The following is a 26724-nucleotide window of genomic DNA, read 5'->3' on the forward strand; positions in this document are numbered from 1 at the left end:
CTCAGAAATGTTAAATGATTCTTTTATACACATATTGCTTTGAATCCTTTTTGTTATCATTATTATCCAGTTTTGAGAAAAGCTATTTTGCATATGTTTTGAATTCTCCAGTGTTTATGTAAAAACCATACTGTACCTTAAATGCATCTTCACTGTTAGGATTAAACAGCTGGTGTTTCCCAGATCCCAAAATAATAGGACCAGAAGCTTTCTTTTCTCCATAAGCGTAAAGGGATACTGTTGCTGTTGTGCCAGCTGTTTCAAAATCCCCAGTGACTACAGTAATCTTCCAGTCTCCTTCTGCAAAGTAAAAATAAAATAAAAATGCTTTTATAACCATTACTGATATGTAGCAAGTTACTTTGATGATATAAATAAAAGCATATTTTAACCCAGGAACTGTAACCAATGTGCACTTAAAAAGTAACGATGCTAGGAGTAGCAATAGAAGACTGGCTAAATACTACATCATTCAAACTCCTCTTAGATAAGGTGTGTAACTTTAGTACATTGCAATCCTCATCAATCTTTAATGCTGGAAATATGAATACTGTGCCTGGCAAGATTTCTAGAAATACCCCTGTCACAGAGAAAGCTCATCCTCCAGAATTTGGTTTATGACAAAAAGTATAAACAAGAAATGCAACAAGAAAAAGTATCAAAGCATCCCAACTGCATACAAATTTTCATTTTATATACATCAGCAAGAACTCTGTTTGCTTGGATGGAGGCATGACATTGAGATTGGCATGAAAGACATTATTTTGGAGAAAAATCTAAAACTAGAAGAGGACTTTTTAGAAAATCTTTTTATATTAAAGCTTCCCTGATACTGAAATGTCTTCTGTCTCCAGAAAATGCACACAAGTTATGTAAGTATTTAAAAGTAGCTTAATATAAATCTAATTGAAGAAAAACAACTATACATAATTGGAAAATGCATTTCTACATCTGAAAAGCTGGGATTGGATGCTCTCCACCTCTCTTTTGATTTCAGCTTTTGCTTGTGTGAAACAACTTCCACTTAGTGACTTTAATTCATTCTGTGCAAGGCAAACAACAAATGAAATACCAGCCCACAGTCATCTTATAAATAAATGCCACAGTGTACACTGCAGTTTTATTAATAGAAGGATGTCTGGTAGTGCCTGCATGAATTAAATCTGTTGTCTGACAGAAGTATACATCTTGGGCCAACCCCATTATCCGTTAGCAATTTGTCCCATGAAGACTGAACTGGAGCAAGGAAGTTTCATGTCTTGTTTTCCAAATTCTTGAGGTCTGGTTGAACCCTCATTCTGAAAAGTGACAGAAGATTTTTGGACACACATAAGGAAGTGAATCACCCTATTTTCCACTGAAACTTGTCAGTCTCCAGCTTGTAACAACCTCTTCCCTTCTGTGCCTTAGACAATTTAAAACCATACAGCTTTCTCTATATACCCACTTTCTTGATAAAAGAACTATAGCACCTGACATCAGGTTTAACATCAATTAGAAAGGTGAACAGCTTCTATACACTGAGGGCAGAAGCAAAGATCATAAGGAAGAAGGCTCCTTGCCCCTTCCAAGAGCTCATTTACCAAAAAAGTCAGCCTCTACTGTTTTCCAGCAGTATACTATTAATTTCTTTAAAATATGTCACTTCAGACTATGTGGCTGGAAAATGAGGACAAGTTCATGCTTATGAAGAATGGTATAGACAAAGGATAAAATATGACCACTACTCCTCCAATACAGTGAAAAATTCAAAATTAATTCAGACGTAATCATTAATTTTAAAAGAGGCAAAATGAACTTATTTTATTTTGGACTTGTTCACTGTCTGATTTATCATACCTCAAGTGTTTTTGATAGCCCTTTCTGTTCTATTATGCTCTCTCCAAGTCTCTCTTTTGTTAAGCAAAATAGTTTCAAAACAACAGTTAGTACTCTTGAGACCATATATTGTAGCTAGCTACAGTGCTGCCTCCAAAGGGTAAGTGTAGTATCAGTAAAACAGTCTGAATGCAATACAACACTCAAGGTTAAAAAAGGAACCAAACATCCCCCCAAAAATATGATAAGAAAAAAAAATTTAGCTTGCACTCCTCTACATTGACTTTGAGGCTTTTAATTTTTCTGGAAACAGGGCTTTGTGTTTGAAGGAAAATGTTAAGTATAGGAGAAGGATACTAAATTTTCTTATCTCCCTGATGCCAGAAATTCTCATGGCATTCCTTCATGGTTCCAAATAAAAACTGGAAATGGTAAATATTGCAAACATGTAATTCTCATTCTCTTTGGCATGAAAAGCTAGGTTTTGTTCTGATGAGGTAGAAGACCAATTGCTTCTTAATTACTGATGAGGATTACACATTGAGGAGAAAATAATATGAAAAAATGTGTAATGAGATGACTTTCATTTAGGATACATGCAGGAAGGTTTCAACATGACACCAAGTATATGCCCAGGGATATCAGAAAATGGTACCTTGCCATGGATGATTTCCTAGATTATATTTTTTATATAGATTAGAAATAGTATAATACACTAGAAAGTTATACTGCCGAGAAAATAATTCTGTTTTGGGAAAAAAAAAAAAAAAAAAAAGACAATGAAACTTTGTTATTTATAAAAACTCATGGGAAAAAAATGTGAACAAAATCTCAGGTCAAAATCTCAGGTCAGCCACTCCTTCAGTAATCACAACATTCCCTATAGGTATGGGATACCAAGCTTCAAGTCTTTTTCCCACTGTTCCTTATTTCAGGAAGTGCCCCAGACATGAAGCTATTTGGTGCATATGCTTTTGGCTACCCAACCATGACTGAGGACATTGACAACATCTTATGTTTTTATAAAACAGACCTGTTTGACAGTGGATAAGTTTTGCCAATAACAAAGCTGACCGGGCCCTTCTAGACAGCACAAAGATATTTCTCTCACCAACTCAGAGTGCTGTGATCAAAATTGCAAAAATATACCCTTAGTCTACTCCCTCTTGTTTCCTTTTTTTTTTTTTGTTAGGTTGATAGCACAAATTGCGTCTGTTGCAGGTTTTAACATACATCCAGACAAGTATAGCTTCAATGACACAAAAGCAGAGATCTGTAAATTCAGGAAGGACTCTGCAGACTGATTTGAATTATGTACAGAAAGGTCTATCGGTGCAGGCCTCATGGAATCGAGGCAAGCAGAACAGGTAAGGCACAAAAACTGATGAACAGATTGAAAATACAAACCTTCTGAAAAAGACATACAAAGGAGCAAGGACAAATATAGTTTTCATTCAAGATAAAGATTTTAAGAAGAGAATGGGATTCAAATATAATTTGTAAAAATAACTAAATACAAAATTTATAATTAATGGCTTTCCTTTGAGACGCCATTTAAAACAAATTATTTGTGTCTCCATGGATATAATAAAATATGAATAAACATTTTCAAAATTTCTCCTGACATCTTATAAATTGTTGTTCAACCTACAGCACTTCTCACAGCAGAGAAAAGGTTATGTGTTATTAAGATATGTAATTTAATCTGCTCTGGTTGCAAGGATGGAAAAGTCAACATGAACAAATATGAAATCACAGGTGAAACAGAAAATGTAAAGCTAATGGTGAGTACAAACCTGTAAGTAATCTGGGAGAAAGAATCATGGTGTAAAATGTTAACTAAAAAAGCAGAAATTAAGATAGATAACAAGAAAATAATAGGAAAAAAATGTGAATTTTCAAGTAAACAGAAAAAAATAACATCATTGGAAAGAAAAAATATGTAGTAAGAAAGCATAAAGTGATTTATTATTTAAATTAGAGAGTGAAGTTCAGAGTTTACTAAAATATTAAAATAGTATGCTGTAATTCATGTTTTAAAATAAATATAAATGACAATGAGTGTGTAAAGCAATTAGCAAAGACTATTTCTATTTCAGAACTAAAGACAGAAGACAAGAATATTTACCATTTGTTTCTTGTTGCGTTTTCAGATGCTGATTTACTTGAATTTCTGCCAAAATAAAACAAAAATGCAGTTAAAAAAAGGATCTATCTTTCAATGTTAAAGAAAAGATTTGAAAGAATAGATGAAAGGCATTTTGGATTCAAGCCTTCATGCCAATACAAGAAAACTTTCTGTCCCTTACTTCCTCACTAACACCTATATTCATCATGCAATATAAATACGAACTGTACTCTTAAAAATATAACACGGGAAGCCACAAAATGGTTAACCCTGATATTCAACGTCTAAGTTCAGCCTAAATTTCTTCAGAGGAAGAAATTACAACTTATTGATAACACTTCCATAGAGTAATACTAAGACTTACCTTGAGGATACAGATTAATTTCTGAATGAATTACACCTTGGGACATAAATGGAAGCCACCTAAATACAAGAGAAAAAAAAAAAAAGTCAATAGGAATCAGTTTTTTTCTCCACCATATAGCAATATAAGTGGATTATCCACATTTTATTTTCATACCAAATACAAGGGGACAGCAAGGGTATACAACCTCTAAAAACTTTAGTAGTTGATTTGATAGATGTTAAAGTAGAAATTTAGGATTTGACACAACAAATAAATTATAGTTGTGCAAATGTAAGAGCTGTGAAAATATAAAAATATACCTCTGGGTAAACATAAAAATATACCTCCCTAAGGGACTCATGTGGCACTAACATATTTATTTGTATAGCTAAAAAGAACATGGAGGGGAGGGTACTATGTACAGTACCAGTACTATGGTCTGAATGCTAATTACATCTTTTATGTATCTATTGTGCTATATTGTAAATTCAAAGATTCAAAGTTCAGTGATAAAAACAAAGATGGAAACAAATTCTGCACTTTTTCTCCCCACCAGTTGAGGATAAATAGCCTGAAGAGTCTGAAGAAATATAAATGGAGGCATACATTGGCTAGGCTTCTAGTCTTGATACACTAGGCTAATGACTATTTTGAATCCTCTTATTTAGAACATATATTACCAACTTTTTTTGTTTCCTCCTACTTGGTAAAACCAACCAAACAACACACACATGCATGCGCACACACACACCACTCTTCTATGGAATAAAAATGCGTTCATTAAGCTTCTGGGCTGCTGATTTTTCTTTGTTAGGTCCACTCCCATGGATTCTCCAGGAACGATCTAATTCCTTCAGAGTCTCCTATGAAGCCTGTCTGCAATCCATCATAAACTAGACAGGATGTATAGAGAAGCCCAGAGGAAAAGGATCTGTCCCTGGCATGCAGAAGAGCAGCAGCATTGTTCTCTCCACAGTCAGAGTTTCAGGCCCATGAGAGTCTGAGCAGACTATCTAGAAGATAGTCTGCAAGTGTATTGTTCTTCATGTCCCTAACAATGACACAACACCATTCAGCAGTGGCACACATGCTTGCCCATCCCACCTGCAGAGGCCTCCTTTCCTTTACCCTCCATATCCAGTCATCAGGTTCTGTGCAGTTCTGTTGCTTATCAGGTGGTGTACATGTATTAAAGGTGCAAAAAGTCTTTGCAAGTCTCAAGTGTGCAGTTTCTGAAGCCTCATCCCCAGACAATGCCAGAGTTCTGTTCCTGGGTGCCCACCCTGCCCCTTCCCACCAACCCTACCTGACAAGTTCACACCAAAGAGCAGCATGAAGCTGGCAAAGGACTGAAAAGACATCTGCCACAGCAGGAACAGATTCAATAAATAAAAAATAATGGTTGTGACACCCTCAGGGAAAAGGTCAATGCAATCCCTGGCAAATATTCCACCAATTTTATTTCCAGGAAAAAATAAACAGAATCTTTAGAACAAAGACAAGTAGAATTATCACTATTTTCTAAACGCTTTCCTGACAAATAAAATCCAAAAGAAATTCAAAGAGAATACCATTGTCTATTGATTTTCAGTTGCTTTTTTGTTACGTTCTTATTAATTCTCTCCTTTCTAAACTTTTCTGATTAAAATTGCCATATAAGCCACAAATTTATTTCACTCTATTACTGTATCACAACTGTCTTTAGGTGCCAAGAGGTGGTAGATCAAGGACAATACATAGGAACATGTAACTAAAATAACAAATTTGGCAGAATTCTGCAAATCTTTTAGGTTCTTTATTTTTGTCTTGAAAACATTAACAGACCAATTTATGTTAGAACTAGTCCCTAAGAAGTAAATTTGGTCTTACTAGACAACAACTTACCTGTATCATATCTGCTATCACAAGTATAAACTGCAATCTCAAATATTAAAAAGTAACTGAGGTAACAAAGAAATAGTGTAAAACTAAAATCCAGTGAGGGCTGTTGGATGTTCAGAAACTAGTTACCAGATTATTTATTTATTTATTTATAAGTCAGATAAGATGGTGATATTTCTTTGGCTAAGTGAGGAAAAATACAGCATTTTGTTAATACTGTGCGTCATAAAGTATCAATGTATAATAACACTGTGAGGCTGAAGATTAATATATTAGACTTCTGAAGAACAAAAATGCTTTCCTCCTGGAACAGAGCAGAGTGCTTCAGCTTTACATTTGGGTCCAGATGGAGGCTAGCCCTGAGCCCCAACACTGACATACTTTAACCCTTTTTTCAGTGGCAGTGTTTCCTTGTAGAAAAGCTATAAATGAAAAAGCTTCTCTCTCTCCTGACTGAAGAAAGATCTGTTTGAGAGAGATTTAAAAAAAGTAAAAGAGTATCTTTATTCCTCTTTTGAGGATGTGACATCTAAAATTGCAATAAGGTGTTCAAGTTACATAACAAATTCATAAAAATCCAGACAGGATAACTAGGCATCCTGCATTTATTAAATAACATTTATTAAATCCAATTTAAATATTATTTGTTCTAGTGCCTTCTCACATGGTCACACTGTTTGCTCCCTCCATTTCCCTCAAATAATGCACATACCCATGAGATAGACTACAAAACTGAAAACTTAGACCCTTTTTGTGCGCTTTATCTTTTCTTCCTAAATAGGTAAGGCATGCTTATAGCACTGATCCTTGTATAATAAGGCTACACCGTATAATCTAGTCACATGAACATATAACCATAACATTTAAGAATTTAATCTCTGATACCAACCATAGCCTATGAACTCAAGCAACTTATTCTGGAGCAACACATTTTGTGGTTTTTATACAACTGCACAATAATCCAAATCTGTCTTTTCTGGAAAATACTCATTTAGTACATTTGTTGGTATCATACTGGTATTGAAACCATAGATATCCTCAGAAATCTCTTATAATTAAGATAATTCTTGTAAAAGCTACCTTCCGCAATTGAAAACATATTCCGAGTTGTTCTCAGCTTCTCTGACAATGACTTTATCACAGTACCAATACTGGGACTTCGAGTTAGCCTCACAGCGCAACAGCACCTTCTGCAGTTTTCCAAGAGATACAGCTTGCACTTCAAAAGCATTGACCTAGGACACAGAGGAGATGGCATTCCATGATTTGTAAAGCGTTAATAAAGTCTGGAAGCAACAGTATTTTAAAAGCCTGATGTAACCCTTAACAGTGGCTCAAGATTCCTATTGATTTTACTGATAGCTGGACTGTATCAAAGGGGTTGTATCCAAAAAGTTAAATGTCTTTTGATTATGCATCAGACTAAGTGAGAAAACACAACTAAAATCAGAATGCAATAATAATCCCAAATACTTTTTTTTCCACACACCATACAAAATGTTGCCTACTGCCCTTCACTATTCTTCCAGTACCTCACTGTTTACCATAATTCTTCTCTAGGTATGAACCACATAAGGCAATTATTTCCTTTGTTAATGCTTATTTAAAATATGGACTTTCTCATTCTTCGCTGTTTGTCGACTCACCTCCTCTATTTACGTTCTATTTTGCCTGAAGAAACTGAAGTCTGACATGTCACTTTGTCATTGTTAATCGTTTAGACATCTGCTTACTGTTGGCAAAGGCTGTTTTAATAGCAGCATGAAGTTGATCAGGTGAAAGGTTCATGTTGGTAACTTTTCGTCACAGTAAAAAGCATATAGCTTTGTCTCACTCCATGTAACTGTCCAGATCACACTTCTCGGTAAAAAGATAATGAAGGAAAGAACTATGCTGGAAAATTCATGTCTGTAAAATTCTCAATCCTTAGCGAATGGCAGAATTAAGATTGCCTGTGCAACTTTACTTCTCCCTTGTGTATACATGATATATGATCATAAACTATCCTTTCTGGCAATCCAACAACAACAACAAGCATGCCAACAGCACACACTATCTCTTCTGAGATAACAAGACCGTTATGACATATGGGGCCCAAAGTCTTGGATTAAAAAAAACTCAGACATGTTAGAGGAATTGCCCATAGACTAAGGGAATTATATCTGTGTGTATATATCAAAAGTCAAGAAAGGTGGTGATTAATTGAGATGTACTGCAAAATGTGCGACCTGAGCATGATGTAGATGGTATGGAATAAAGGGTAGATATTATCTTGCTTTCTACTGAGATAGAGTTATTTTTCTTCCTAGTAGCTGGTACGATGCTGTGTTTTATATTTTGATGAAAATAGTGTTGATAACAGACCAATGTTTTAGTTGTTGCAGAGCAGTGCTCACACAGAGCCAAAGTCTTTTCAGCTTCCTGTGCTGCCCTTCCATCAAGGAGGCTGGGGGTGCACCAGAAGGGGATACAGCCAGGGCAGTTGGCCCAGGCTACCAGAGGGATGTCCCATACTGGGTGTCCCAGCAATAAAGGCTAGGGTAGTTGGCCAGGAGGGTGGCAGCTGCATGGCATCTGGCTGGGCATCAGTCAGAAGGTGGTAAGCAACTGCATTGCACGTCACTTGTTTTGTATATTCCTCTATCATAATACTTATTTTCCTTTCCTTCTCTGTTCTGTTAAAATGTCTTAATCTCAAGAGTTTTTGGGGGTTTTGTGTCCTGATTTTCTCCCTCTTCATCATGGGGAGTAAATAAATGGCTGCATGGTGCTGAGCTGCCTGACAATTTAAACCACAATAATCATGATGTTCAAGTAACCATTCAACCATCTTTGTCACAAAATGATATATCCCAGGCCCTTCTCTGCCTCCCCTACAATCCACTGTCTTATTCACCCATTTCTATAACAAACTGCACCTTGAACCACCCTCCTTATTCCACTGATAAAAAAATATGTTGAATTTGCCATCAGATCAGCTAGAATAATCCCCTAGACAACTCTATTTAAATTCTGAATTTCAATTTGAATAGAACTTCATACCTAATGCAGTAGTAATGATGTAAAATACATATGCTAAAATAGTACATATACCTCTGGAGTTTTCCAATAGGTTATTACTAGTATTTTATACACTGCCTTTTATTTTGTTTTTGTTCCTCTAAGAGCTTCATGCCATTTGTTAGATATACAAGCGTTAATCCTCAATAGCTCACAAATGAAGTAACGAGCATTTTTCTTAGGTCATAAGAAGGCCAGTGGCAGAACTAAAATTAAGCCCAGTAGTTCCTGACATTCAACCATACCATACTGAAGAAAATCAGGATGATATATATATTTTACTTATGGAGGAGATCAGATGTAATTGAATGATGAAATAACTTCAAAACTACCTTACATTAATCTCAATACTATACTAATATGTGTTAAAAGAAGTACATAGCCAGCAGTTTACTAAGATCTGAAATCATGGAATGATTTCTCTGCACTCATTTGTAGCCAGCCGTAACTCATTATACCTTGACAGAAAATATTTTGTATTCACAGAAAGCTCTTCTCATTAGCTTCCAGGGGGTTTTTAATATAATTTTTCTTCCCTATAACCTGCCTGTGTTGTTACTCATTCATTCATTCATGGGTTCATAAAATCTGATTTTCCTTAGTTGCTAAACCTCTGCTGAACATCTGAGGTGCTAAATCTCTGTGATCCTTTTTATTAGGAACTTGTTAAGATCAATGAAAATTACTTAATTATATTTACATGGCTAAGCAAATTCTTCTTTAGACTTACCTTTCCTCTACAAAATTTCACTGGTATACCAGATTTATGCAGAAGTCTTAGACCAGAATCTCCTCTTTTTCCATAGATACACAGATAAACAGCAGAATCTGTATCAGCTTGCTCCAGGTCACCAGTGTAGACATAAACATGGTATAAAACAACTTCCAAACATAACCAAAAGAAAAATATGTTAAGTATGATTGCAAAATACGATTTGCAATTAATTTGCTGGAGTATATTCTTTCAAACTCAGTCTAACTATCTGTTTTTAAGATTGCTAAGACCATACATATGAATACACAGCAGATGGAATAAAATTCAGATGACATTAATACTGAAAACCAAGTACCCAATATATATGTAACTGTGCAATACATACTTGGATAGATAGGTTTTCCAGCTTCCACTACTGGAAGTTCAAAGATGAAATCTCTGTCATCACTATTTTTTGACAACCATGCGTTTGCTGGAAAATGCAGAGTTTTCTTACTCATCAGATGTTGCAGTGTCACCTAAGGAAGAAGCAGTTTAACTACGACTCAGTTCACTCTCTTCAGTGCTTTGCTTCTCAACAACAAAACAGTTTTCTTTAACTCTTCTATCTCAGACAAAAAATAACATGATCAGTAAATATGACACAAAATTGCAGTATGAAAACATTTTCATTTTAGCTGCTACTTTACTTATAACTAGAGAGTATCTTTATTTACACCTGTGGTATCTCAGCTGAAACTACCAGCCTTAATTCTTTAAAAATGCCCTAGACTTTAAAATTATCTTATTCTTGGAACAAACAAAAAAAAACAAAATCTATAATTGAAATTCTTTTTTTTTTTTTTTTTCCTCCTCTCCTTAAGAAATGTCATCAGTTCTGATTTCTGTCAATGCACCACCTCTGTCTAACACTGTTTGGAGTAGTGAAGCCTGAAAACATTCTAGTAAGTGACGATAGGTGAGACTGAGCTTTTGGAAGATGTGGAAAGATTGATACATCTTTAAATTTAAATGGAAACAGGATGAAACTCATCATCTATATCTTTCTGAATTTTTGAATTTGAGGATACTTTGGCAAGGAGAGGATATATTGAAATATTAAATCAATTTGTTTGGCTCTTTTTACAGCAGAACAAAAGAAGGTCTGAGTACCAGCATCCTCTATCTATTCCTCTGAAGAATTTAAATTCTCAAGTTATTAGCCATGGTACATCATGATAGCTGTATCATGTTTCCTATAACTGAAGCAGTCTGTTTTTCTTTTATAGCAGCAGGTTTTTTTGGTCTTGAATTATAATAGTGCGTACTGCAGTTTTTCCACAAGCCTTCACAAGCAAAAGGAAATCGGTAGCAGAAAATTGTCACTCTGAAGTTCTGTTTGAATGTGGACATAGCATGCATAAGATTTGTGAACAAAATTATGAAAATATGTATTTACATTCAGAGTCTAATACTTAGGAAATTGGGACAATATATACCTTTATCTCACTTTTCCACTAAAATATTATTTTAAGTAAAACAAACAATTCTTTTAGCACCAAAACATGTATTTATTCTAACATGAAATACTTTTGCAGCAGTGATTCTTAATCTGTAATATTTATTGGCAGAGCTCCCCCTGCTGATTCGTAACAATAGCAAATATTAACTGCTTTGTCAGAACACACAGCTTTCAACATAATTTGCTTCTTCCTGTGAAAAGAAATACTTGAAATCCCAGGGTTACCCTTTGAAATTTGGACCAAGATGTTAAAATAATATTCTGTAACCACCGGGATGGAAAGCAGGATTCCTGCAGCCATTTGAGCAACAGAAATATTTATATTTACATTCAGTTTTGGTACAGTTAGAGTTAAGGGTTTTCAGTAGGTGTCAAACTCTGTTATTACTCTGTAATTCTGGTTGTCTAAATTGGACTTAAATTGGACTGAGAGTATGTCTTACAGATTCAAAATAAGAAACAGGAGACAAATACTTGTCTGTAATTATGAAAGAAATCATGCATGGATATTAGTGTTAGGCAGAATTTAGAATGAATTTAATCTGGCAAATATGCCTGAATATTATGAGAAAAAATAGAGTTAAAACAGAAGTAGAAAAGAATAAATAATTCTAAGTTAAAAAGATCAGCTTCCTTCCTCCCCCCCTCCCCCCGAAAATTGTCATAATTATGAGTTATGGCCAGTTGGAACCAGCCTACTATTCAGCAAACTTTATTCACTCTTTGCATGTAGTTGTCAGGGAATAATTGCTTCTCCGTAATTTTCAATTTTTCATAGCTTGAATTTATAGTTAGAATCTCCCTAGGAAACACTAAGGAATACGGGTGAGCTTTTACAAAGCAAAACTTCATAGAAGCCATCAATACACTAAAATTTACATCTACAAGCTCCAGAAGTTAGGAATAATTTCAAAAAAAATTTCAGAAATTCAGTTCAGTCAACTGACTGTATTAATAGTTTTGTCATCCTAACAGCCTATGACAAAGCAATAAGCATGTATCACAATCAATATTTTTTGATTCATGGAGCTAAAGATTCATGAAACATAGAATTTTAGTTCCTAATAAAATTGATAAAGCAAAAAAGAATTTATCATAAAAATCTTACGCTTTGTAAATTCCGCTCTGACTGCTCATTTGGTAATTCATCAAGTTCAATTCTTATCTTGTAGATACTCCCAATGTTTTTTATTTTAACCTGAAATAAAACCAGAATAATCCAACATGTAATACAAATACAAAAATTATGTATAACATAATTTAAGTTTGTGCAGTAGAGTCTGCACGGTAATTAAGGAAAACCATACCTTGCAAAACAGCACTGTATCAAATTAATGATTAAGAGATATTTCAGTCTCCTACACACATTAAAAAGAAGCATCCCAATGGCAAGCACGTGCCTAGGTGTTCTGTGCCTAAAACTGTTATAGCTGTGAATCTCGGGGGAAAAAAAATCCTGTATTTTCTATCCTCACATGTGAAATGACTCAAAAATCCATCCCTCATTATGCACAAAAAACATTTGCCCTGTATTTTCACATTTTGCCATGCCTTCAATTTGGCCCATATTCCACCCTCCTCCCCCCTTCCCCCCCCCCCCAAAAAAAAAAAAAAAAAATGTTACCTCACATGTGAAAAAAGATACATAAAAATGAATGGAACAGCACACATTTCACCAGCAGATTTTGGATGACATAGTCCAGAAAAGAGAGAGCTTGCAATTTGTCTAAGCAGATTTCTGTATGAGCTCTAGTTTGACCAGATTTTAGCCTAATGAAACCAAGATATTTGCAGGGAAAATGATTTGGCAGATAATTAAACTCTTCAAATTTGATTTAAAAAAGTTGGTAAGAGCCATTCGTGAGAGAATAAATGTGAAAGTAAATCATTAAACTACGGGCCACAAAGTTTTCATAATATAGCACAGCAACATGATCATAAAACCTAGTATGTGAAAGTAAGGGATAAAAAGCTTTTGGTGCCCTTGAAGAACACGTTCTCAAAAGCTAACAGAACATCTGCAAAACTTGGAAAGTCACTATTTTTGCTTTCTGAGTCTCTATGATTTGCAGTCATGTGCACTTTCTTTGCACTTTTAAAGTCCATTGTAGTGCTCTTACTTATGAGATCTACTACATGAAGACTTGTTCTACTGCACTTATCTGGGGTTTATTTGAAATCTAACCATTACTTAAATTGAACACAAGTTTTTTGTTCATTTGTAATGAACATCTAGAAAAGAAAAAGTAAAAGCATTATCATATTATCTTCAAATAATAATTCTATTAATAAAAGCTTGGTAACAGCCTATTCCATTCCATTGTTTATATGCAAAGAAGCTATTTACACTGTTCCAATGGTTTAGGAAAATTGCTTTGTTCTGTGGAGTCGGATTCTCATATCCTTGCTCATGTTCCTTAATATTTCTCTATATGTGTAGACTTACTAACTGGGTAACTGGGAGACTTTTGCATTAGACAAGTAATAAAGTGAAGGCATTTGTACAGCTTGACTGAAAAACCCTACTACTGTTGTCATTTCCCACATTTCACAAACAAACTAGCCCCCTTCTCAAGTAATGCGAGATACCATCTCCTTCACGGAGCTGTTGTTCACTGAATATACGTTACTGTCATGTGTTCTGCTTATTCTAATGAATCCTTCTTTAGACTATTTGGTTAACAGTTATATATTCGTTTCAAATATCAATAAAAAACATAAATGCATTGGGCTTGGTCAAATTGCAAAGTGACTTCTGCCTAAAACAAGCAGAGATTTCCCAGGAGAAAAAAACCTTATATCCTTCTTGACTTTTGCACATGCACAGTCTTAAAAAGGATCAAACAGGCAGTGACTACTCATATGGGTAAAGTGAGAGAGGGAAGGCCTCATATGAAGGGTTTTCACTTCTTAAAATAGTTCTACTTGATTTTTTCATAGTTGTGCGTACTGCTGGTAAAGTAAAAGGTTAAAGAAACTGACTCCAAATTGTCCAGCTACCACAGGCTCTTGGTAGCTGTCAAGTTCCAAGAACTGCTGGCCAGAGCTACAATTGAGCTGATTACTTACATAATAAGATTTACTATCTTTTGATCTAGAAAGTATCAGTGAAAATATATACAACTCAAGAATGCAAATAGTAAAAATGTAATTCTTTAGAAGTATTGCATTCCTATCTGCATTTCCAGACTTATGCTTAACAAGTACAGGATAAAGTTCAAAGGAAAAGAGGGAGGAGGGGGAGGGAGACAACATTTACTCTTTCTTTTTTTTTTTTTTTCTGGAGACTAAAGATTGAAAAGCACTTTGGTGCCATTTGCTGTTTCATGCCTGAACAAAACAGTGTCAGTGTAATGCAAAAAATTCCAGTAGGAGCCCCAGGTGCTGTTAAGAAGATTCTGCTGTCTCACAAGATCATTATCTGGAGCACACAGCTATAATGTGCAATGTCTATTTCAGAGAAGAGAAACTGGTTCATCTCTTAAAAATGTATGGATTAACATTGTAAACATGCTATTACCCAATGCTTCTCGTGAATAATTCACTAATTAAGAGAACAGGATTCCCCATGGATCATAATATATAGCTCACATGCTTAAAAAATGAACATTACAGTCAGTTAGCTTCCCGTCTATGTCTTATTCATAGAGATTATTATTAATATTGACAGTAAAGTTTTGATTTGTGCCAAGATTACATTAGATGAGTGCAGAAAAAAATTTACACAAAATATGAAAAGTATAATGTCTTTACTTATACTTTTAAGTGAAACAGACACTTCACTGTTAACTGAAGACAGTGATGTGTCACATGCCTCTCAGAAAGAAAGATTTAAACAAAACAGAAATTTTAGCCCCTGTGTTAATTTCTTCTCAGCATATCTAGAAATAATCTTCCTATTAAAGTAGAGGTGGGATTATTCTTAAACAATAGCAAAAGGTTTTTTTAATAACATGATAACAGGTCGTTTATTGGTCTCTCAGTAATTTGATTGGTAAATCTTCTAGTATTCCAGCTATTTATAATACAGTGGCTGAAAAATGGCTCAGTTATCTTCCTTAACTGAACTAGCTCCACGATATCCATTTTATAGTATGCTTTGAAAACTGTACACAAGAACATTTCATTACTAAAGATAACTAAATGATACATAAGCCTTACATCACATATGATTTGTTTAAGAGTGGATAGTTTCTGAAGCTACTTTCAAATCAATGGCCTTAGAGAAATCAATTTACTCTTGCCATTGTCCTATTCTGATTACTGTATCTGGTAGAGGGAGTTAAAAGAAATAATATTTCTTTCAGTGCTGACTATATGCACCAAGCTGATTCAATGCAGAATTCACAGAGATTAGATAGAGATTTATTTTATGCAGTAAACATAACTGAAAAACACTTCTTTTCATATGACAGAATAGGCTTTGGAAAGGTACACAATAAAATAATGTTCTTAGCCTTCATTAGCTACCTGAAATTCATCCTCCTGCCTGGGAAGAAACAGCTGCTTTCTGTTGTCCTTGCCAAGAGTTATTGGTCCAAATACTCCTCTGTCTCCATATATCCAGAGAGTGACATTTACTTGAGTTCCTGCATTTCCTGTCAGCACTGACACTTTCCATTCATCAGCTGAAGGAGGAGGACACTCACCACCTTGGGGATTTCTCATTTCCTCTGTGAAATACAAAACATTAGTGGGAGATGAAAATCAACATGAAACTGCCAGTCACTGTTGTAACTTCAGCTCATAAGGAGACCATAACAGAGAGGGGATTGTATTTTTTCATTGCAAGTGAGATAGTCTGAAAAGGTTGATTTATGTTTCTTGACTACACCAAAATGTACTGATTGGGTAAGGTACAAGATTCAACTGGAAAAGAACATCTCCCTCATCCTATTCTTTATATGTATTCTGGTTAAAAGTAAAGATATTGTAGTATAGAATTATGGCCATTAGATTGACATTTCTGGTTTCTTACATTTAGAAATGAGTAGAATTATGTGCAAATGTTCTTCCAATGTCTTGTGTTGGGACATTATTAACAGAAACATGTCCAAAAGTAGGGACAATTTTAATTTCAGACTAAAAAAAAAAAGGTTTAGGAAATTAACTTTCTTCAAGTTAAGTATTAACTTATACTGCGCTTTTTTTGAGTACTTTACAGTATTATCTTTGCCTGGACACTTAAGTATACAGTGCATAAATGAAACAGCAGTGCAGTACCACTTTATGAGCAAAACTCATAGATTTAATGACTGAGCAAATATAATTTCAGGAAACATATATTTAATTTGAGAATAGCACCTGGTGATCTTTCGTATACCCTTGAGATTAAAAAAAAAAGATTTTATTTGCAGGGATGTCAAATGACACCACTGAAATATGAAAAAGTAGACTCTCGTGGGGTGAAGGAAATTAATTTTGAGTATTTTAGTCACAGTGGAGTTTGCAAACATCAGATACCTGGAACAATAATTTTCAGTAATGGCACCACCATAAAATCACCTCTACACACTCCAGGAAGTCTTCTGCAAAACAGGGAGTTCTTGCCCTCCAATACTTATAATCTGTTCTGACACAACAGGTAGACTTAATCCCTGAGTTTGAAAAGATGAACCAACACTTGCATATATACTGTGTCCTGAAAGGATTCCTAAACAGTTCTTCATTTGGCCTTTTCATATGGCTGCACTCTTTGCTAACTATAATAGATGATAATAATATATAGTAATACATACAGTTAATATGTTAACTATAATCTGCACAGCAGATTAATTTTCTTCTGTATCCTACAATTCATTCCTCATCTGTTAAGTGGCTTTCTATGAACCAAGCTTTTGAGGCCAGAGACTCTAAACATATAAATTCACTTAGGATACTGTGGGATTCATAAAAAGCCACTGATTCTGATTTGTTGAAGAATTCCCAGTGCATCGCTATGCATGTTGCTGCTTCACTATATATTTCGCTTTTTTTTTTATTTGCTTGATTAAAATGCTGTACTGGCTCTAGCTGTTTTTTGTTTGTTTGTTTGTTTTTCCTGAGATAAAGACAGTTTAATAAGTGAAGGAAAAAAATCTAACACAAAAGATAAGTGACACAAAAGCAGTCACTCACCACCAGTGCACCTATACTCAGTCAGTCCCCAAGGAACAGCTATTTTGGAAAAAAAAAATCCTCCCAAGTTTTATAGCTGAGCATATTTGAACTTTATTTGTTATGAACTATCCCTTTGGTCAGTTCAGGTCAGCTGTCCTGGATGTGTCCTCTCCCAGCCTCTTATGCTTAGCCTGCTTGGTGGGGAAGAGTGAGAAACAGTGGAGGCTTCAGTGCTGTGCAAGCATTGCTCAGAAATATATAAAGCATTGGTGTGTTATCAACACTGATAACATCAGTCTGAAACACAGAAAATAGAGCCCATCCCAGCAAAACTCACTGCAAATACTAAACAAAATAAAGCAATGCCTACAGCAGAGATCTGTAAATTCACTGGACTGTACTTTGTTGTTTGCAATAAAACAAAAGTGTGAAGACAAAACGGAAAGCCAATTTGAATCCTTGGGACTTGCTTCTTACAAAACTTTTATGAACAACAGATTGTACATCTTCATGGCACCTGGATTTCAGTAACTGAAGAAACAACAGAAGCAAACTAGTTGCTTTGGTACAGTAAATATTTTTGAGAAATTGACTATTTAGCATTCTTCAAGTAACACTACTTTCCGTAACTTGAGTTTCCTAGTTCCTAACCTGTAACTCAAAAGCTAAATTTCCTTCCAACTACCTGACACCACATCCTACTCTTCAGGTGTAAGTTGTGACCCACAGGTATTCCCCAGAAAACATGAAAAGTCTCGTGAAATACACAGGCAGTCAAGAAGTATAAGGAATCCCAGGCTGCTTTATATACTAAACACAAATGTTCTATACTTGGGCTACTGCTATCCTACTGCAAGCACAAACTACGACTTCCTGAAAACAATTATAATGCATGAACAATCCACAAACTTGGGATGTTTTTTTGCCTTGTAATTTACTGGCACTCACACAAATGGAAATCAGTCACATTGATTTGCTAGAGGCTAAAAATATTCCAATCTGAAAAGAGGATTTGATGGTTACTCTGGATTAGTTATGGGATTTTATACACTTCATGGCACTGTGATATAATTCCACTGCAACAAAAATTCATTCTGATAGCCCTTCATGAGAATGTTGGAGAAGTCACAATCCTTCCCACAGTTTCATAGAAATTGCTTTGTTGTTTAATTTACTTATCCCAAATCTCAAACAAAATGAGAGTGATTTGGTCCCAAAATACCATATGATTGAGAGATGCTTTTGAAATAAAGCATCAGAAAAATGAGTTTCTAGAGCAGAGGCTTATGTATTGATGTATTTTATTACACTCTTGTGTATCATCATTTCCAATGTAAACCTAATGGAAATGATGATCAGACTTTGTGTCTTATTTATCTTTGTAAATAAAATGTGTTAAAATTAATAGTAACTAAAGTATTCCAGACGTATGGGAAAGGAGCATGCAGGGTATAGAAATCACTCCTCAGAGATACTATTTGTTAATGCCAAACCACAAAGTTGTTCTCAATGTCACAGGCTGTGTTTACCTCGTAGAAGCTAATGGCATCTCTCTCCTTACTTTGACTAGCATGTGCACCCTCATGTTTCACTATTGAAATTTAAGCATGACTTCAGAAACAAAAGGAAAAAGCAAAGGGGAAATCCCCAATACCAAGCCATTTGGGAAATCTTGTAAGTTCCTTACTTGCTCACTGGTTTATACAGAACATGATACAAGTCTATATTGTCAGTAGGGCTGTTGATTTTGGCTTGATTTTGAGCATGATAGCAGAAGATCTAAAAATATTTGAGTTCAGTTTTTCATGTCATCCACTTCATCTCCTACATTCCTAGCCTTTCTGTGATCTTCTAATCATATATATATTCTTTCTCTTCTGACTTGGGCAGTACATTAGATTAGTCTGGTGTCTGTAATGTGGTCCCACTTCATTTTAGCTGACATGTTTCTGACTGTCACTCTAATCCTCTGTTCTGTGAGCTATTAAGCGGATGATGGTATGTCCCAGCATTTTTGTAGGGTAGAAGTGTCTTGAGGAACAGAGAACTGACATTGCAACAGTAGAAGCCCACACTGCTGTGGCACAGTTTTCTCTTTAATTAATCCTAAACCAGTGATTATTTGTGAGAACAGCAACCAAGAAATAGCTGTTAGATAGCAAATGCTGTTGTCATAAAGATGGCCTGGTCAGCATAACAGCTAATCTATCCTGAGTTTGAATATTGTCTACCACTGGATTGCATACTAACTACAAACCTCACCCTTTTCTGGGTGTCATTTCTATAAAAAAAAAAAATCAAATGAGTATTTAATGAATATCAATTTAAAAACTGAAGGCGCACCCCAAACATCAGAAGTCAGCTAACCTTTAAAGCATTCTTAGTGAAAATATCTTACAAAATCTGAGCATTTTCTTTGAAAGGCAGGGTGACTGATATTTCTATTCATTTTGCATGAGCAGAGTCCACATGTATGAGTGTCAGAAATACTTCTAACAAAGTGCTATAGACTTTACCTAACCAATTTTATGGTAGATATTTCTTCTTTGTATCTGACCCTAACATCCTATTTCTTTGATAACAGGTTTTATGGTTTGTGAATTTGTTGCCATGCGTTTTAAATCCAGCATATCAAATTACATGCTGACAACCCACAACATTTTGGGAAGGCTTTGTTACACAATTATACCGCATGAGGTCTGATAGATTGGAAGCTGAAATTAGTTGTTTTAAGCTAAGAATAGAAACAACATTGTCAGAAATAATTAACAGTAAGTGATAAAAATCCATACCTATACTTTGAATACGAGCAGAATGTTTTGTTTCAACTCAATTTATTTAAAATACTTCCCAGTATTATATCCTATGAATAATTATTCCATACTTGGTGTCTGGTTCACATTGACAATCTCACCAGATACAATTTGAAATAGCAGTCTGAACATTATTTAAGTATTCTTAACTTCCTTAACTTATATATAAAGCTAGCATGAAGCTAGCAAAACCTTACTCTTTCCCCCAGTGAATTATAAAGCAGACAATGTAAATGAGAGAAATATTCTATTGCTTTCAGTGAGGTTTGGATTGGGCTCTTTATGATATCAGCCTCTTAATTTCCACAGAAATAGTCCTTATGATAGATAATTATGAATTTGAAAAACAGTAATGCGGAAATATTCAACAATTACATGCTTATTGTTACCTAACCAATGAACCACATTCCAATGCCCTTTAGAAAAACAGTAATTGGTAGTGTGTTCATATTGTATGTATGCATAAGTCAACAGTCTAGAAAAAATGCAGTAAGTGACTGCAAACACACACAGGACAACATACTAAAGTGTTGTATCAGAACTAGTTTGTTAACTATTGCTTACTTGAGGGTGGAAAAGTTGAGGGGGTTTGAGATATTTGCTTCTGGGCTTTTACTGGTTGGCGTTCAGATTCTCTGAAGTCTTTCTTTTCTTGATTGGGTGCAGCAGATGTTCCCATAGGCTTTTCCCGGCCAACTGAAACAATCAAATGTAAATTCTGTCACTAGCTACAAATCATCATTTTTTCTGCTCAGAAGCTTCCCGCATTTTCAGTGACAAACAGTAATAATAGATCTCTCAATTGTTCAACACAATAGACACCAAAGTCTTTTCTCTGTGTTGTGCAGAGCTACTAGTAATAGGCTTTTGTTGTTAGCAGCATGCTGCAAAAAGTAGAAGAAATATGATGTACCAATCCATTTACTGCTTTGAAAATCTAAGTAGCAATTTAACATAGATATATGAATGAAATGACCTGCTCAAATGTAGTTTTCCACAAGATCAGCTTCTCCATTCCCCCAATATTTCCTTTCTTAAGAGTAGGAATGCTGAAATAAAAACTGCTAGAGGCCATTTCTGATGATATGAAATAGCAAACAGACAAATCTTGGTTGCTCTAACAGAAAATATTAGCTCCTGCTGCCTTCCTTTTACTGAGTAACAAGGATTTGGAAGAATTCATGCCTGTAACAAAGTAACAGTTAGCTTTATTTTAATAGCATCAGTAAGCCCTGCTTTGCTGAGAATTTCCATTGAAAACCTGCTCTTCCAAAAAGGCGACAAAGAAAAACCCTTTCCTTTTGTCTACAAGGACACAGTGACTGAAATATTCTTGTCACCTTGCAGCAAGTAGGGACTGAATGGTAAGGATGCCATTACAGTGACTTTGATAATGCTTCTTTATATCTTGGTGACAATATACATAAAACAGAATTAGAAATAAGACAGGTTGTATGTTACTTTCTTTTTGCTGATCAAAGCGTTCAAGATAAACCCATTCTGCTTGTGTCTGGCAAAAATCTGAAAGAATTCTGAATTTTGAATTGATAACCAGTTTAACAGTTTCATTAGATGTTTAATTTCTTGATCTATGTGGCTTTGTCCACCAGATAAATATATAAAATAAATAAACAAAGATAGCATTTCCACCATTTTTTACAGTTATAATCCCAGCCAGCTGGCTATGAATTGTTCACCGAATTAAACACATTTTTCTCCTGAAGGAGATGAGACAGAAAGTGATCCAGAGTGTGATAGGGTTCTTTTCTGAGCCCTAGCTAGTCAAGTAGAAGAGGTCAGTCCAGTAAGCAAGCCTTTTGCCTGCAAATAGCTCTCAGATCTGACTATGAGATAAAAGAATCACATAATCAATATACTAGTTGGGGATAGTACATGTATTAGCACCATTAAAGAAGAAACTATACTGAACACTGCCAAGTGTACCCTACCTGTTTAGGGCACAAGGGCACTTTGTAAGTCTACATAATGCATTTTGTAAGTCTTCTGTTTCCCTATATAGAAGGGAAAGAGTTATATAACTGACAGCAAGATAGTATTTCCCAGACTTCCATAAACTTTGGCCAGAATGGGGAATAGACCCAGGAAGTCAAACCAATTTTTATCTTGTCACTTGTTTCTATTCTCATGCTCAAAAGACTATTTGTTCAGTAAAAAAAAAAATAAATAAATGAAAAGATTTCTTCTGCATCACTTACTGCTATAAAATGAAAGAAATGAAGCAAAATTAACTAGCTACATAGGAGAAAATGTGTAAAACAGACTTTTCATCTTTAAAATTACTAAAACACAACAAGGAAAATAGTCTAAATAAGCTTTTATGCTTTTGCTTTGGATTTTGTCAGTCAGAAACAGTAGCCACTAAGTAAAGCTAGAATATCAAGAAACCACATACATTTGATGACCTGTGGGTAGAAAAAAATGTTGTTCTCTCCAATGTTAATGACTGGTTTAGTCTGACCATCTGGTAGGAGACCAACATATATCCCTTTATTTTGCACTGATTCTAGACTTACAGATCCAGCTTCCAAATTTTTCTCAATTTTAAAATGACAGTATTCATCACCCGTGCCCTAAGAAATTGAAAAACAGAAACATGAATTCAATAATTACATTGATATATATAGGTAAACTGGATGTTTCTTAAGACTTGAATATTAATATCTTCTAATGACAATTCAGATTAAGTTTAGGTACTTCACCATGTGCTGCACTATTACACACACACACACCCTGCATCTTGGCTCTGTTTAGTCCTTTGTGAACAAAAAGACCAAGCAATTAATTCAAGTAAGTGAAAGATCACATAAGAAAGCACTCTAAATCATGTTAGGATTTAGGCAAAGTCTAGGATATATTCAAAGGAATTTCCCACTTAATCAGCTTTTAGAGGGTTAGGGAGTCTGAAAATATCCATTTCAGAAAAAAGAAGATATGTGTATGAATTTATACGTAGTGCAGATTTGCTAATCCTACATGACAAAACAATATTTATCAAATATATTTTTCTTCTTTTCACAAACTACTACTACCACTCACTCTTAACATTTTTTTTCTGCATTTTATTGCATTTACATTAATTTCAAAGCCTTAGTCAATCAAAACCTCAGATTTCTCCAAGGATCAGGACCTTAACAATGATAAGTGGGTATGTTTGTGGATTTAAAAGTACTGTGCACACAAACACAGCTATCACTGTAACAGGGGCTAAGGCACTATGATTCAACTAATCTTCAGAATATGAAAACCTTACTGGACAATAACCAGAAACAGACTTTAAAATTCCAGTTTAATGTGTCTCAGAGAGAACATTCTCTCTCATATATTACAATTTTAACTTCAAAATAAAACTTCAAACTGCTAGAGAGAAACCTGTAGGCTGTACATGAAAAACTCCTCTTCATCCATTGGTGAGGACACTGCTAAAAATGTACAATACTCAGAAAGCTTATATCCAAAATGTGGATCAAATATTCTGATCTCTAATTGGAGTATATTTGATTCAATGGCAAAATTCTCATGGATCTCAGACCTGAGTAAGTACACAGCTCTATTTCATACTCACTTGGGTTAAACTTCCAAATAAAAATTATGAGTAATTTTGAGAATTTTCACTAATTTTAACAGAACCACATTGCAAAAAGTTCATGAAGCTGTTTAAATCTTAATTACTCATTAGGGTTTTTTTTGTTTGTTTTTTAAATCATCAATTTATTTAGATTAAATACCAGTTTAAACCCCTCAACATGTTTATATTCTGTCACATTCAAAACAGTTATATCAGCTCTTATCAGCAAACTGACACAGTTTACTGACACAAAAACTGACACAATAAATACCAAGTCTAATGAGCAAATAATAATGTTCCTCTCTCTGGTTTTGTTTTCTCCCCTCTCAAGTGTAAATATACATTAGCTATGTAATTAGCTATTACATGGAAAATACTATTGGTCACAGAATTAGAATATTCTAGCCATCCTCCACACCCAGTTCTATTCATCCATATACAGGCTACTTATAAATGGTGAGGCATTTCAAGAAAAAAATCTGCATGGCTGGTTGGTAAAATAATAATTAAAAAACAAACAAACAAAAACAGGTTCTTAATTTCAAACAAAATAGAATCATTCAGTTAAAGTTAGGATGCCAAAATCACTCCAACATCTTCTAAAATAAACTCCCACCAGTATAATTAGTTTAAAATAATGAAATTAATATAACAGAATCTTGACAGAGTCATCAGCTATCAAGCAACAAATAAATTTTAACTACATACACATTCTCAATATTTTAAAATATAATCATATTTTCACAACTAAGTGCAAAAGGGACCTGATAGCTTTTATTGCTATATTTTTCTGTCTTTCCTTGGAAAATGAAGGGAAAAATATGAAAAATCTTAAATCCAAACAATGCTTCCACCACGTTTTTATCCAAGCAATTATAAAATATTTTCTCTTATCATTAACAATCTAATCAGATTATCTGCAGAGGGAAATACAAAGAACTGCTTACTGTTCCATTACACTGGCCATCTTTGATCTTCAGGTACATTTTTGGGTTTTTCACACTCTCAAACATGCAGACTCCAGAGCCGATTTTATGCACTTTCCAGTAGGATTCCTGCTGCTGCTGACCTGTTCCACTGCAGCTCCCATCAGGTCTGAGGGACAGAGCCTGGCAGAGACTTGTGTTGAGCAGAATGATAGCACCATGATGAAACACACCCTTCAGATGAGAGATAAGAAGCCCTTTGTCAATAGCACAGCTTTTCTCCACGTTTATCTTTGATATTGATACTGTTCACAGAGGTTATTTTAAGCACTTTTTCATGTATTCCCATGTATAAAACATAAGTGAATGTCCAAAGTAATTCAAACATACATCCAGCCTTTGTATACTTGCTGCATTCTGTGCAGACACCAACTTGAACAGTGGAAACCTTTCACTGCTCTGCAGCTTCCCTGCTTTTTGTTGTTCAGAAGCACAGCAGAACGTTCAGAGCACAATTAGTGTGGCAAGCTAAGGAACTTGTTCTCTTTTCAAACTAAGTAATTTCCCATGCAAGCCCTCCTGTATGTACCTACCTTCCTACTTTTAGAAGGTTTTCTAAGCATTTTGGAGTGACATCGTTTCTTTCTCTGATGCAGCCCACACTATTTACATATACCAGCTATAGTATCATCATCGCTTGCCCCACGAGAGCAGTAAAGGAAAACTTCAAGTGACGCCTGGTAAACTGTAGCTTAGCTCCACCTGGTGGGCTCTTTCAGCCTGCAATCCTCAAATCTGATTAGACGTGATCTACTTTTGTAACAGTAAATTGTAGAAAAGTCTTCTTAATTTCTCTCCCCCACCTTACCTTGACATGCACAACAAATTCTCTGGACAGTCCAGCATATCCTGTTGTTTCATCAGCTACTTTGCCTTGAAGATTGAATGTAACCGTGTGACCTGGGTTCCTGGCTGACTCAAGAATGGCAGAACCATTTGGTTGAAGGTGAACACGGAGCTCACAGCAAGTCTTGTCTTTGCTCTAACATAAAAAAGTAGGAATAATGATTTATATGAACTATTAAACATGGTAAAACCCAAAACAGAGAGGATCATGATATAGTTGCTGTATATTTCGAGTTTCCACAATACTACTAGTCTAGTCTTAAAATATCTTCCTATTTTCCAGATTCACAGTCCTAATACTGAAATCCTAAAATTGTGGACTCTGTTGCATTTCAAATCATGGAAACAGTTCACCTTAAAATGACACAAATCTGAGACTAACATGAAAGATACCTGGATACCTCAACTGGAGAGAGAGTCAGAATCACAGCCAACAGACTTGGCAAAGATGGATGGAATGTAACGCTGACAGGAAATGAACTAGTTTAACTATCTGCTACCCTCATTTGCAGGATGGTTCCAAATAGCATTTGTCCTCATCAGTCTATATTGATCTCACAGAAAACAGTTAAAGAAATAAGATTTATATGAAAGAGAGAAGCAACACACGTATCCATGCTTATCTTTTCAGATTTGTAGAATGTGATCCCAGTCTGGATGAAAGATATAATATACAGAATATGTATTTAAATATTTTATCAATTCTAACATCATTCTTATTTTTAAATAAAACTAGGATTTTACTAAATGTAAAAATTCTAATAATCTGCCCAATAATTTCAAAGACTTCTGGCTTAGAATCATAGAATCATTCAGGTTGGAAAAGAGCTCTAAGATCATCTTGTCCAACCTTTAACCTAGCACTGACAAGTCCACCACTAAACCATGTTACTAAGTCCTGTATCTACATATTTCTTGAAGACCTTCAGGAATATTGACTCAACC

At 34.9% G+C, this 26724-nt stretch overlaps 1 protein-coding gene across 3 annotated transcripts in view; it reads right to left on the reverse strand.

Annotated features, from left to right (window-relative positions):
- Positions 1-26724, reverse strand: part of RP1 (RP1 axonemal microtubule associated) — a 216958-nt gene that overhangs the window by 127309 nt on the left and 62925 nt on the right. For all 3 annotated transcript variants that reach the window (XM_072034607.1, XM_038175398.2, XM_038175399.2), the window contains 12 exons: positions 25742-25915; positions 24895-25107; positions 22775-22952; positions 20926-21057; positions 15920-16122; positions 12558-12647; positions 10334-10466; positions 9964-10115; positions 7254-7408; positions 4311-4369; positions 3947-3991; positions 137-300 (listed from right to left, as the gene is read on the reverse strand). In XM_072034607.1, the coding sequence (XP_071890708.1) occupies positions 137-300; positions 3947-3991; positions 4311-4369; positions 7254-7408; positions 9964-10115; positions 10334-10466; positions 12558-12647; positions 15920-16122; positions 20926-21057; positions 22775-22952; positions 24895-25107; positions 25742-25915 (1698 nt within the window). The remainder of the gene's footprint in view (positions 1-136; positions 301-3946; positions 3992-4310; positions 4370-7253; positions 7409-9963; positions 10116-10333; positions 10467-12557; positions 12648-15919; positions 16123-20925; positions 21058-22774; positions 22953-24894; positions 25108-25741; positions 25916-26724) is intronic.

The sequence above is a fragment of the Anas platyrhynchos genome, chromosome 2, assembly GCF_047663525.1.
Source record: "Anas platyrhynchos isolate ZD024472 breed Pekin duck chromosome 2, IASCAAS_PekinDuck_T2T, whole genome shotgun sequence".
Classification (NCBI taxonomy): Eukaryota; Metazoa; Chordata; class Aves; order Anseriformes; family Anatidae; genus Anas; species Anas platyrhynchos.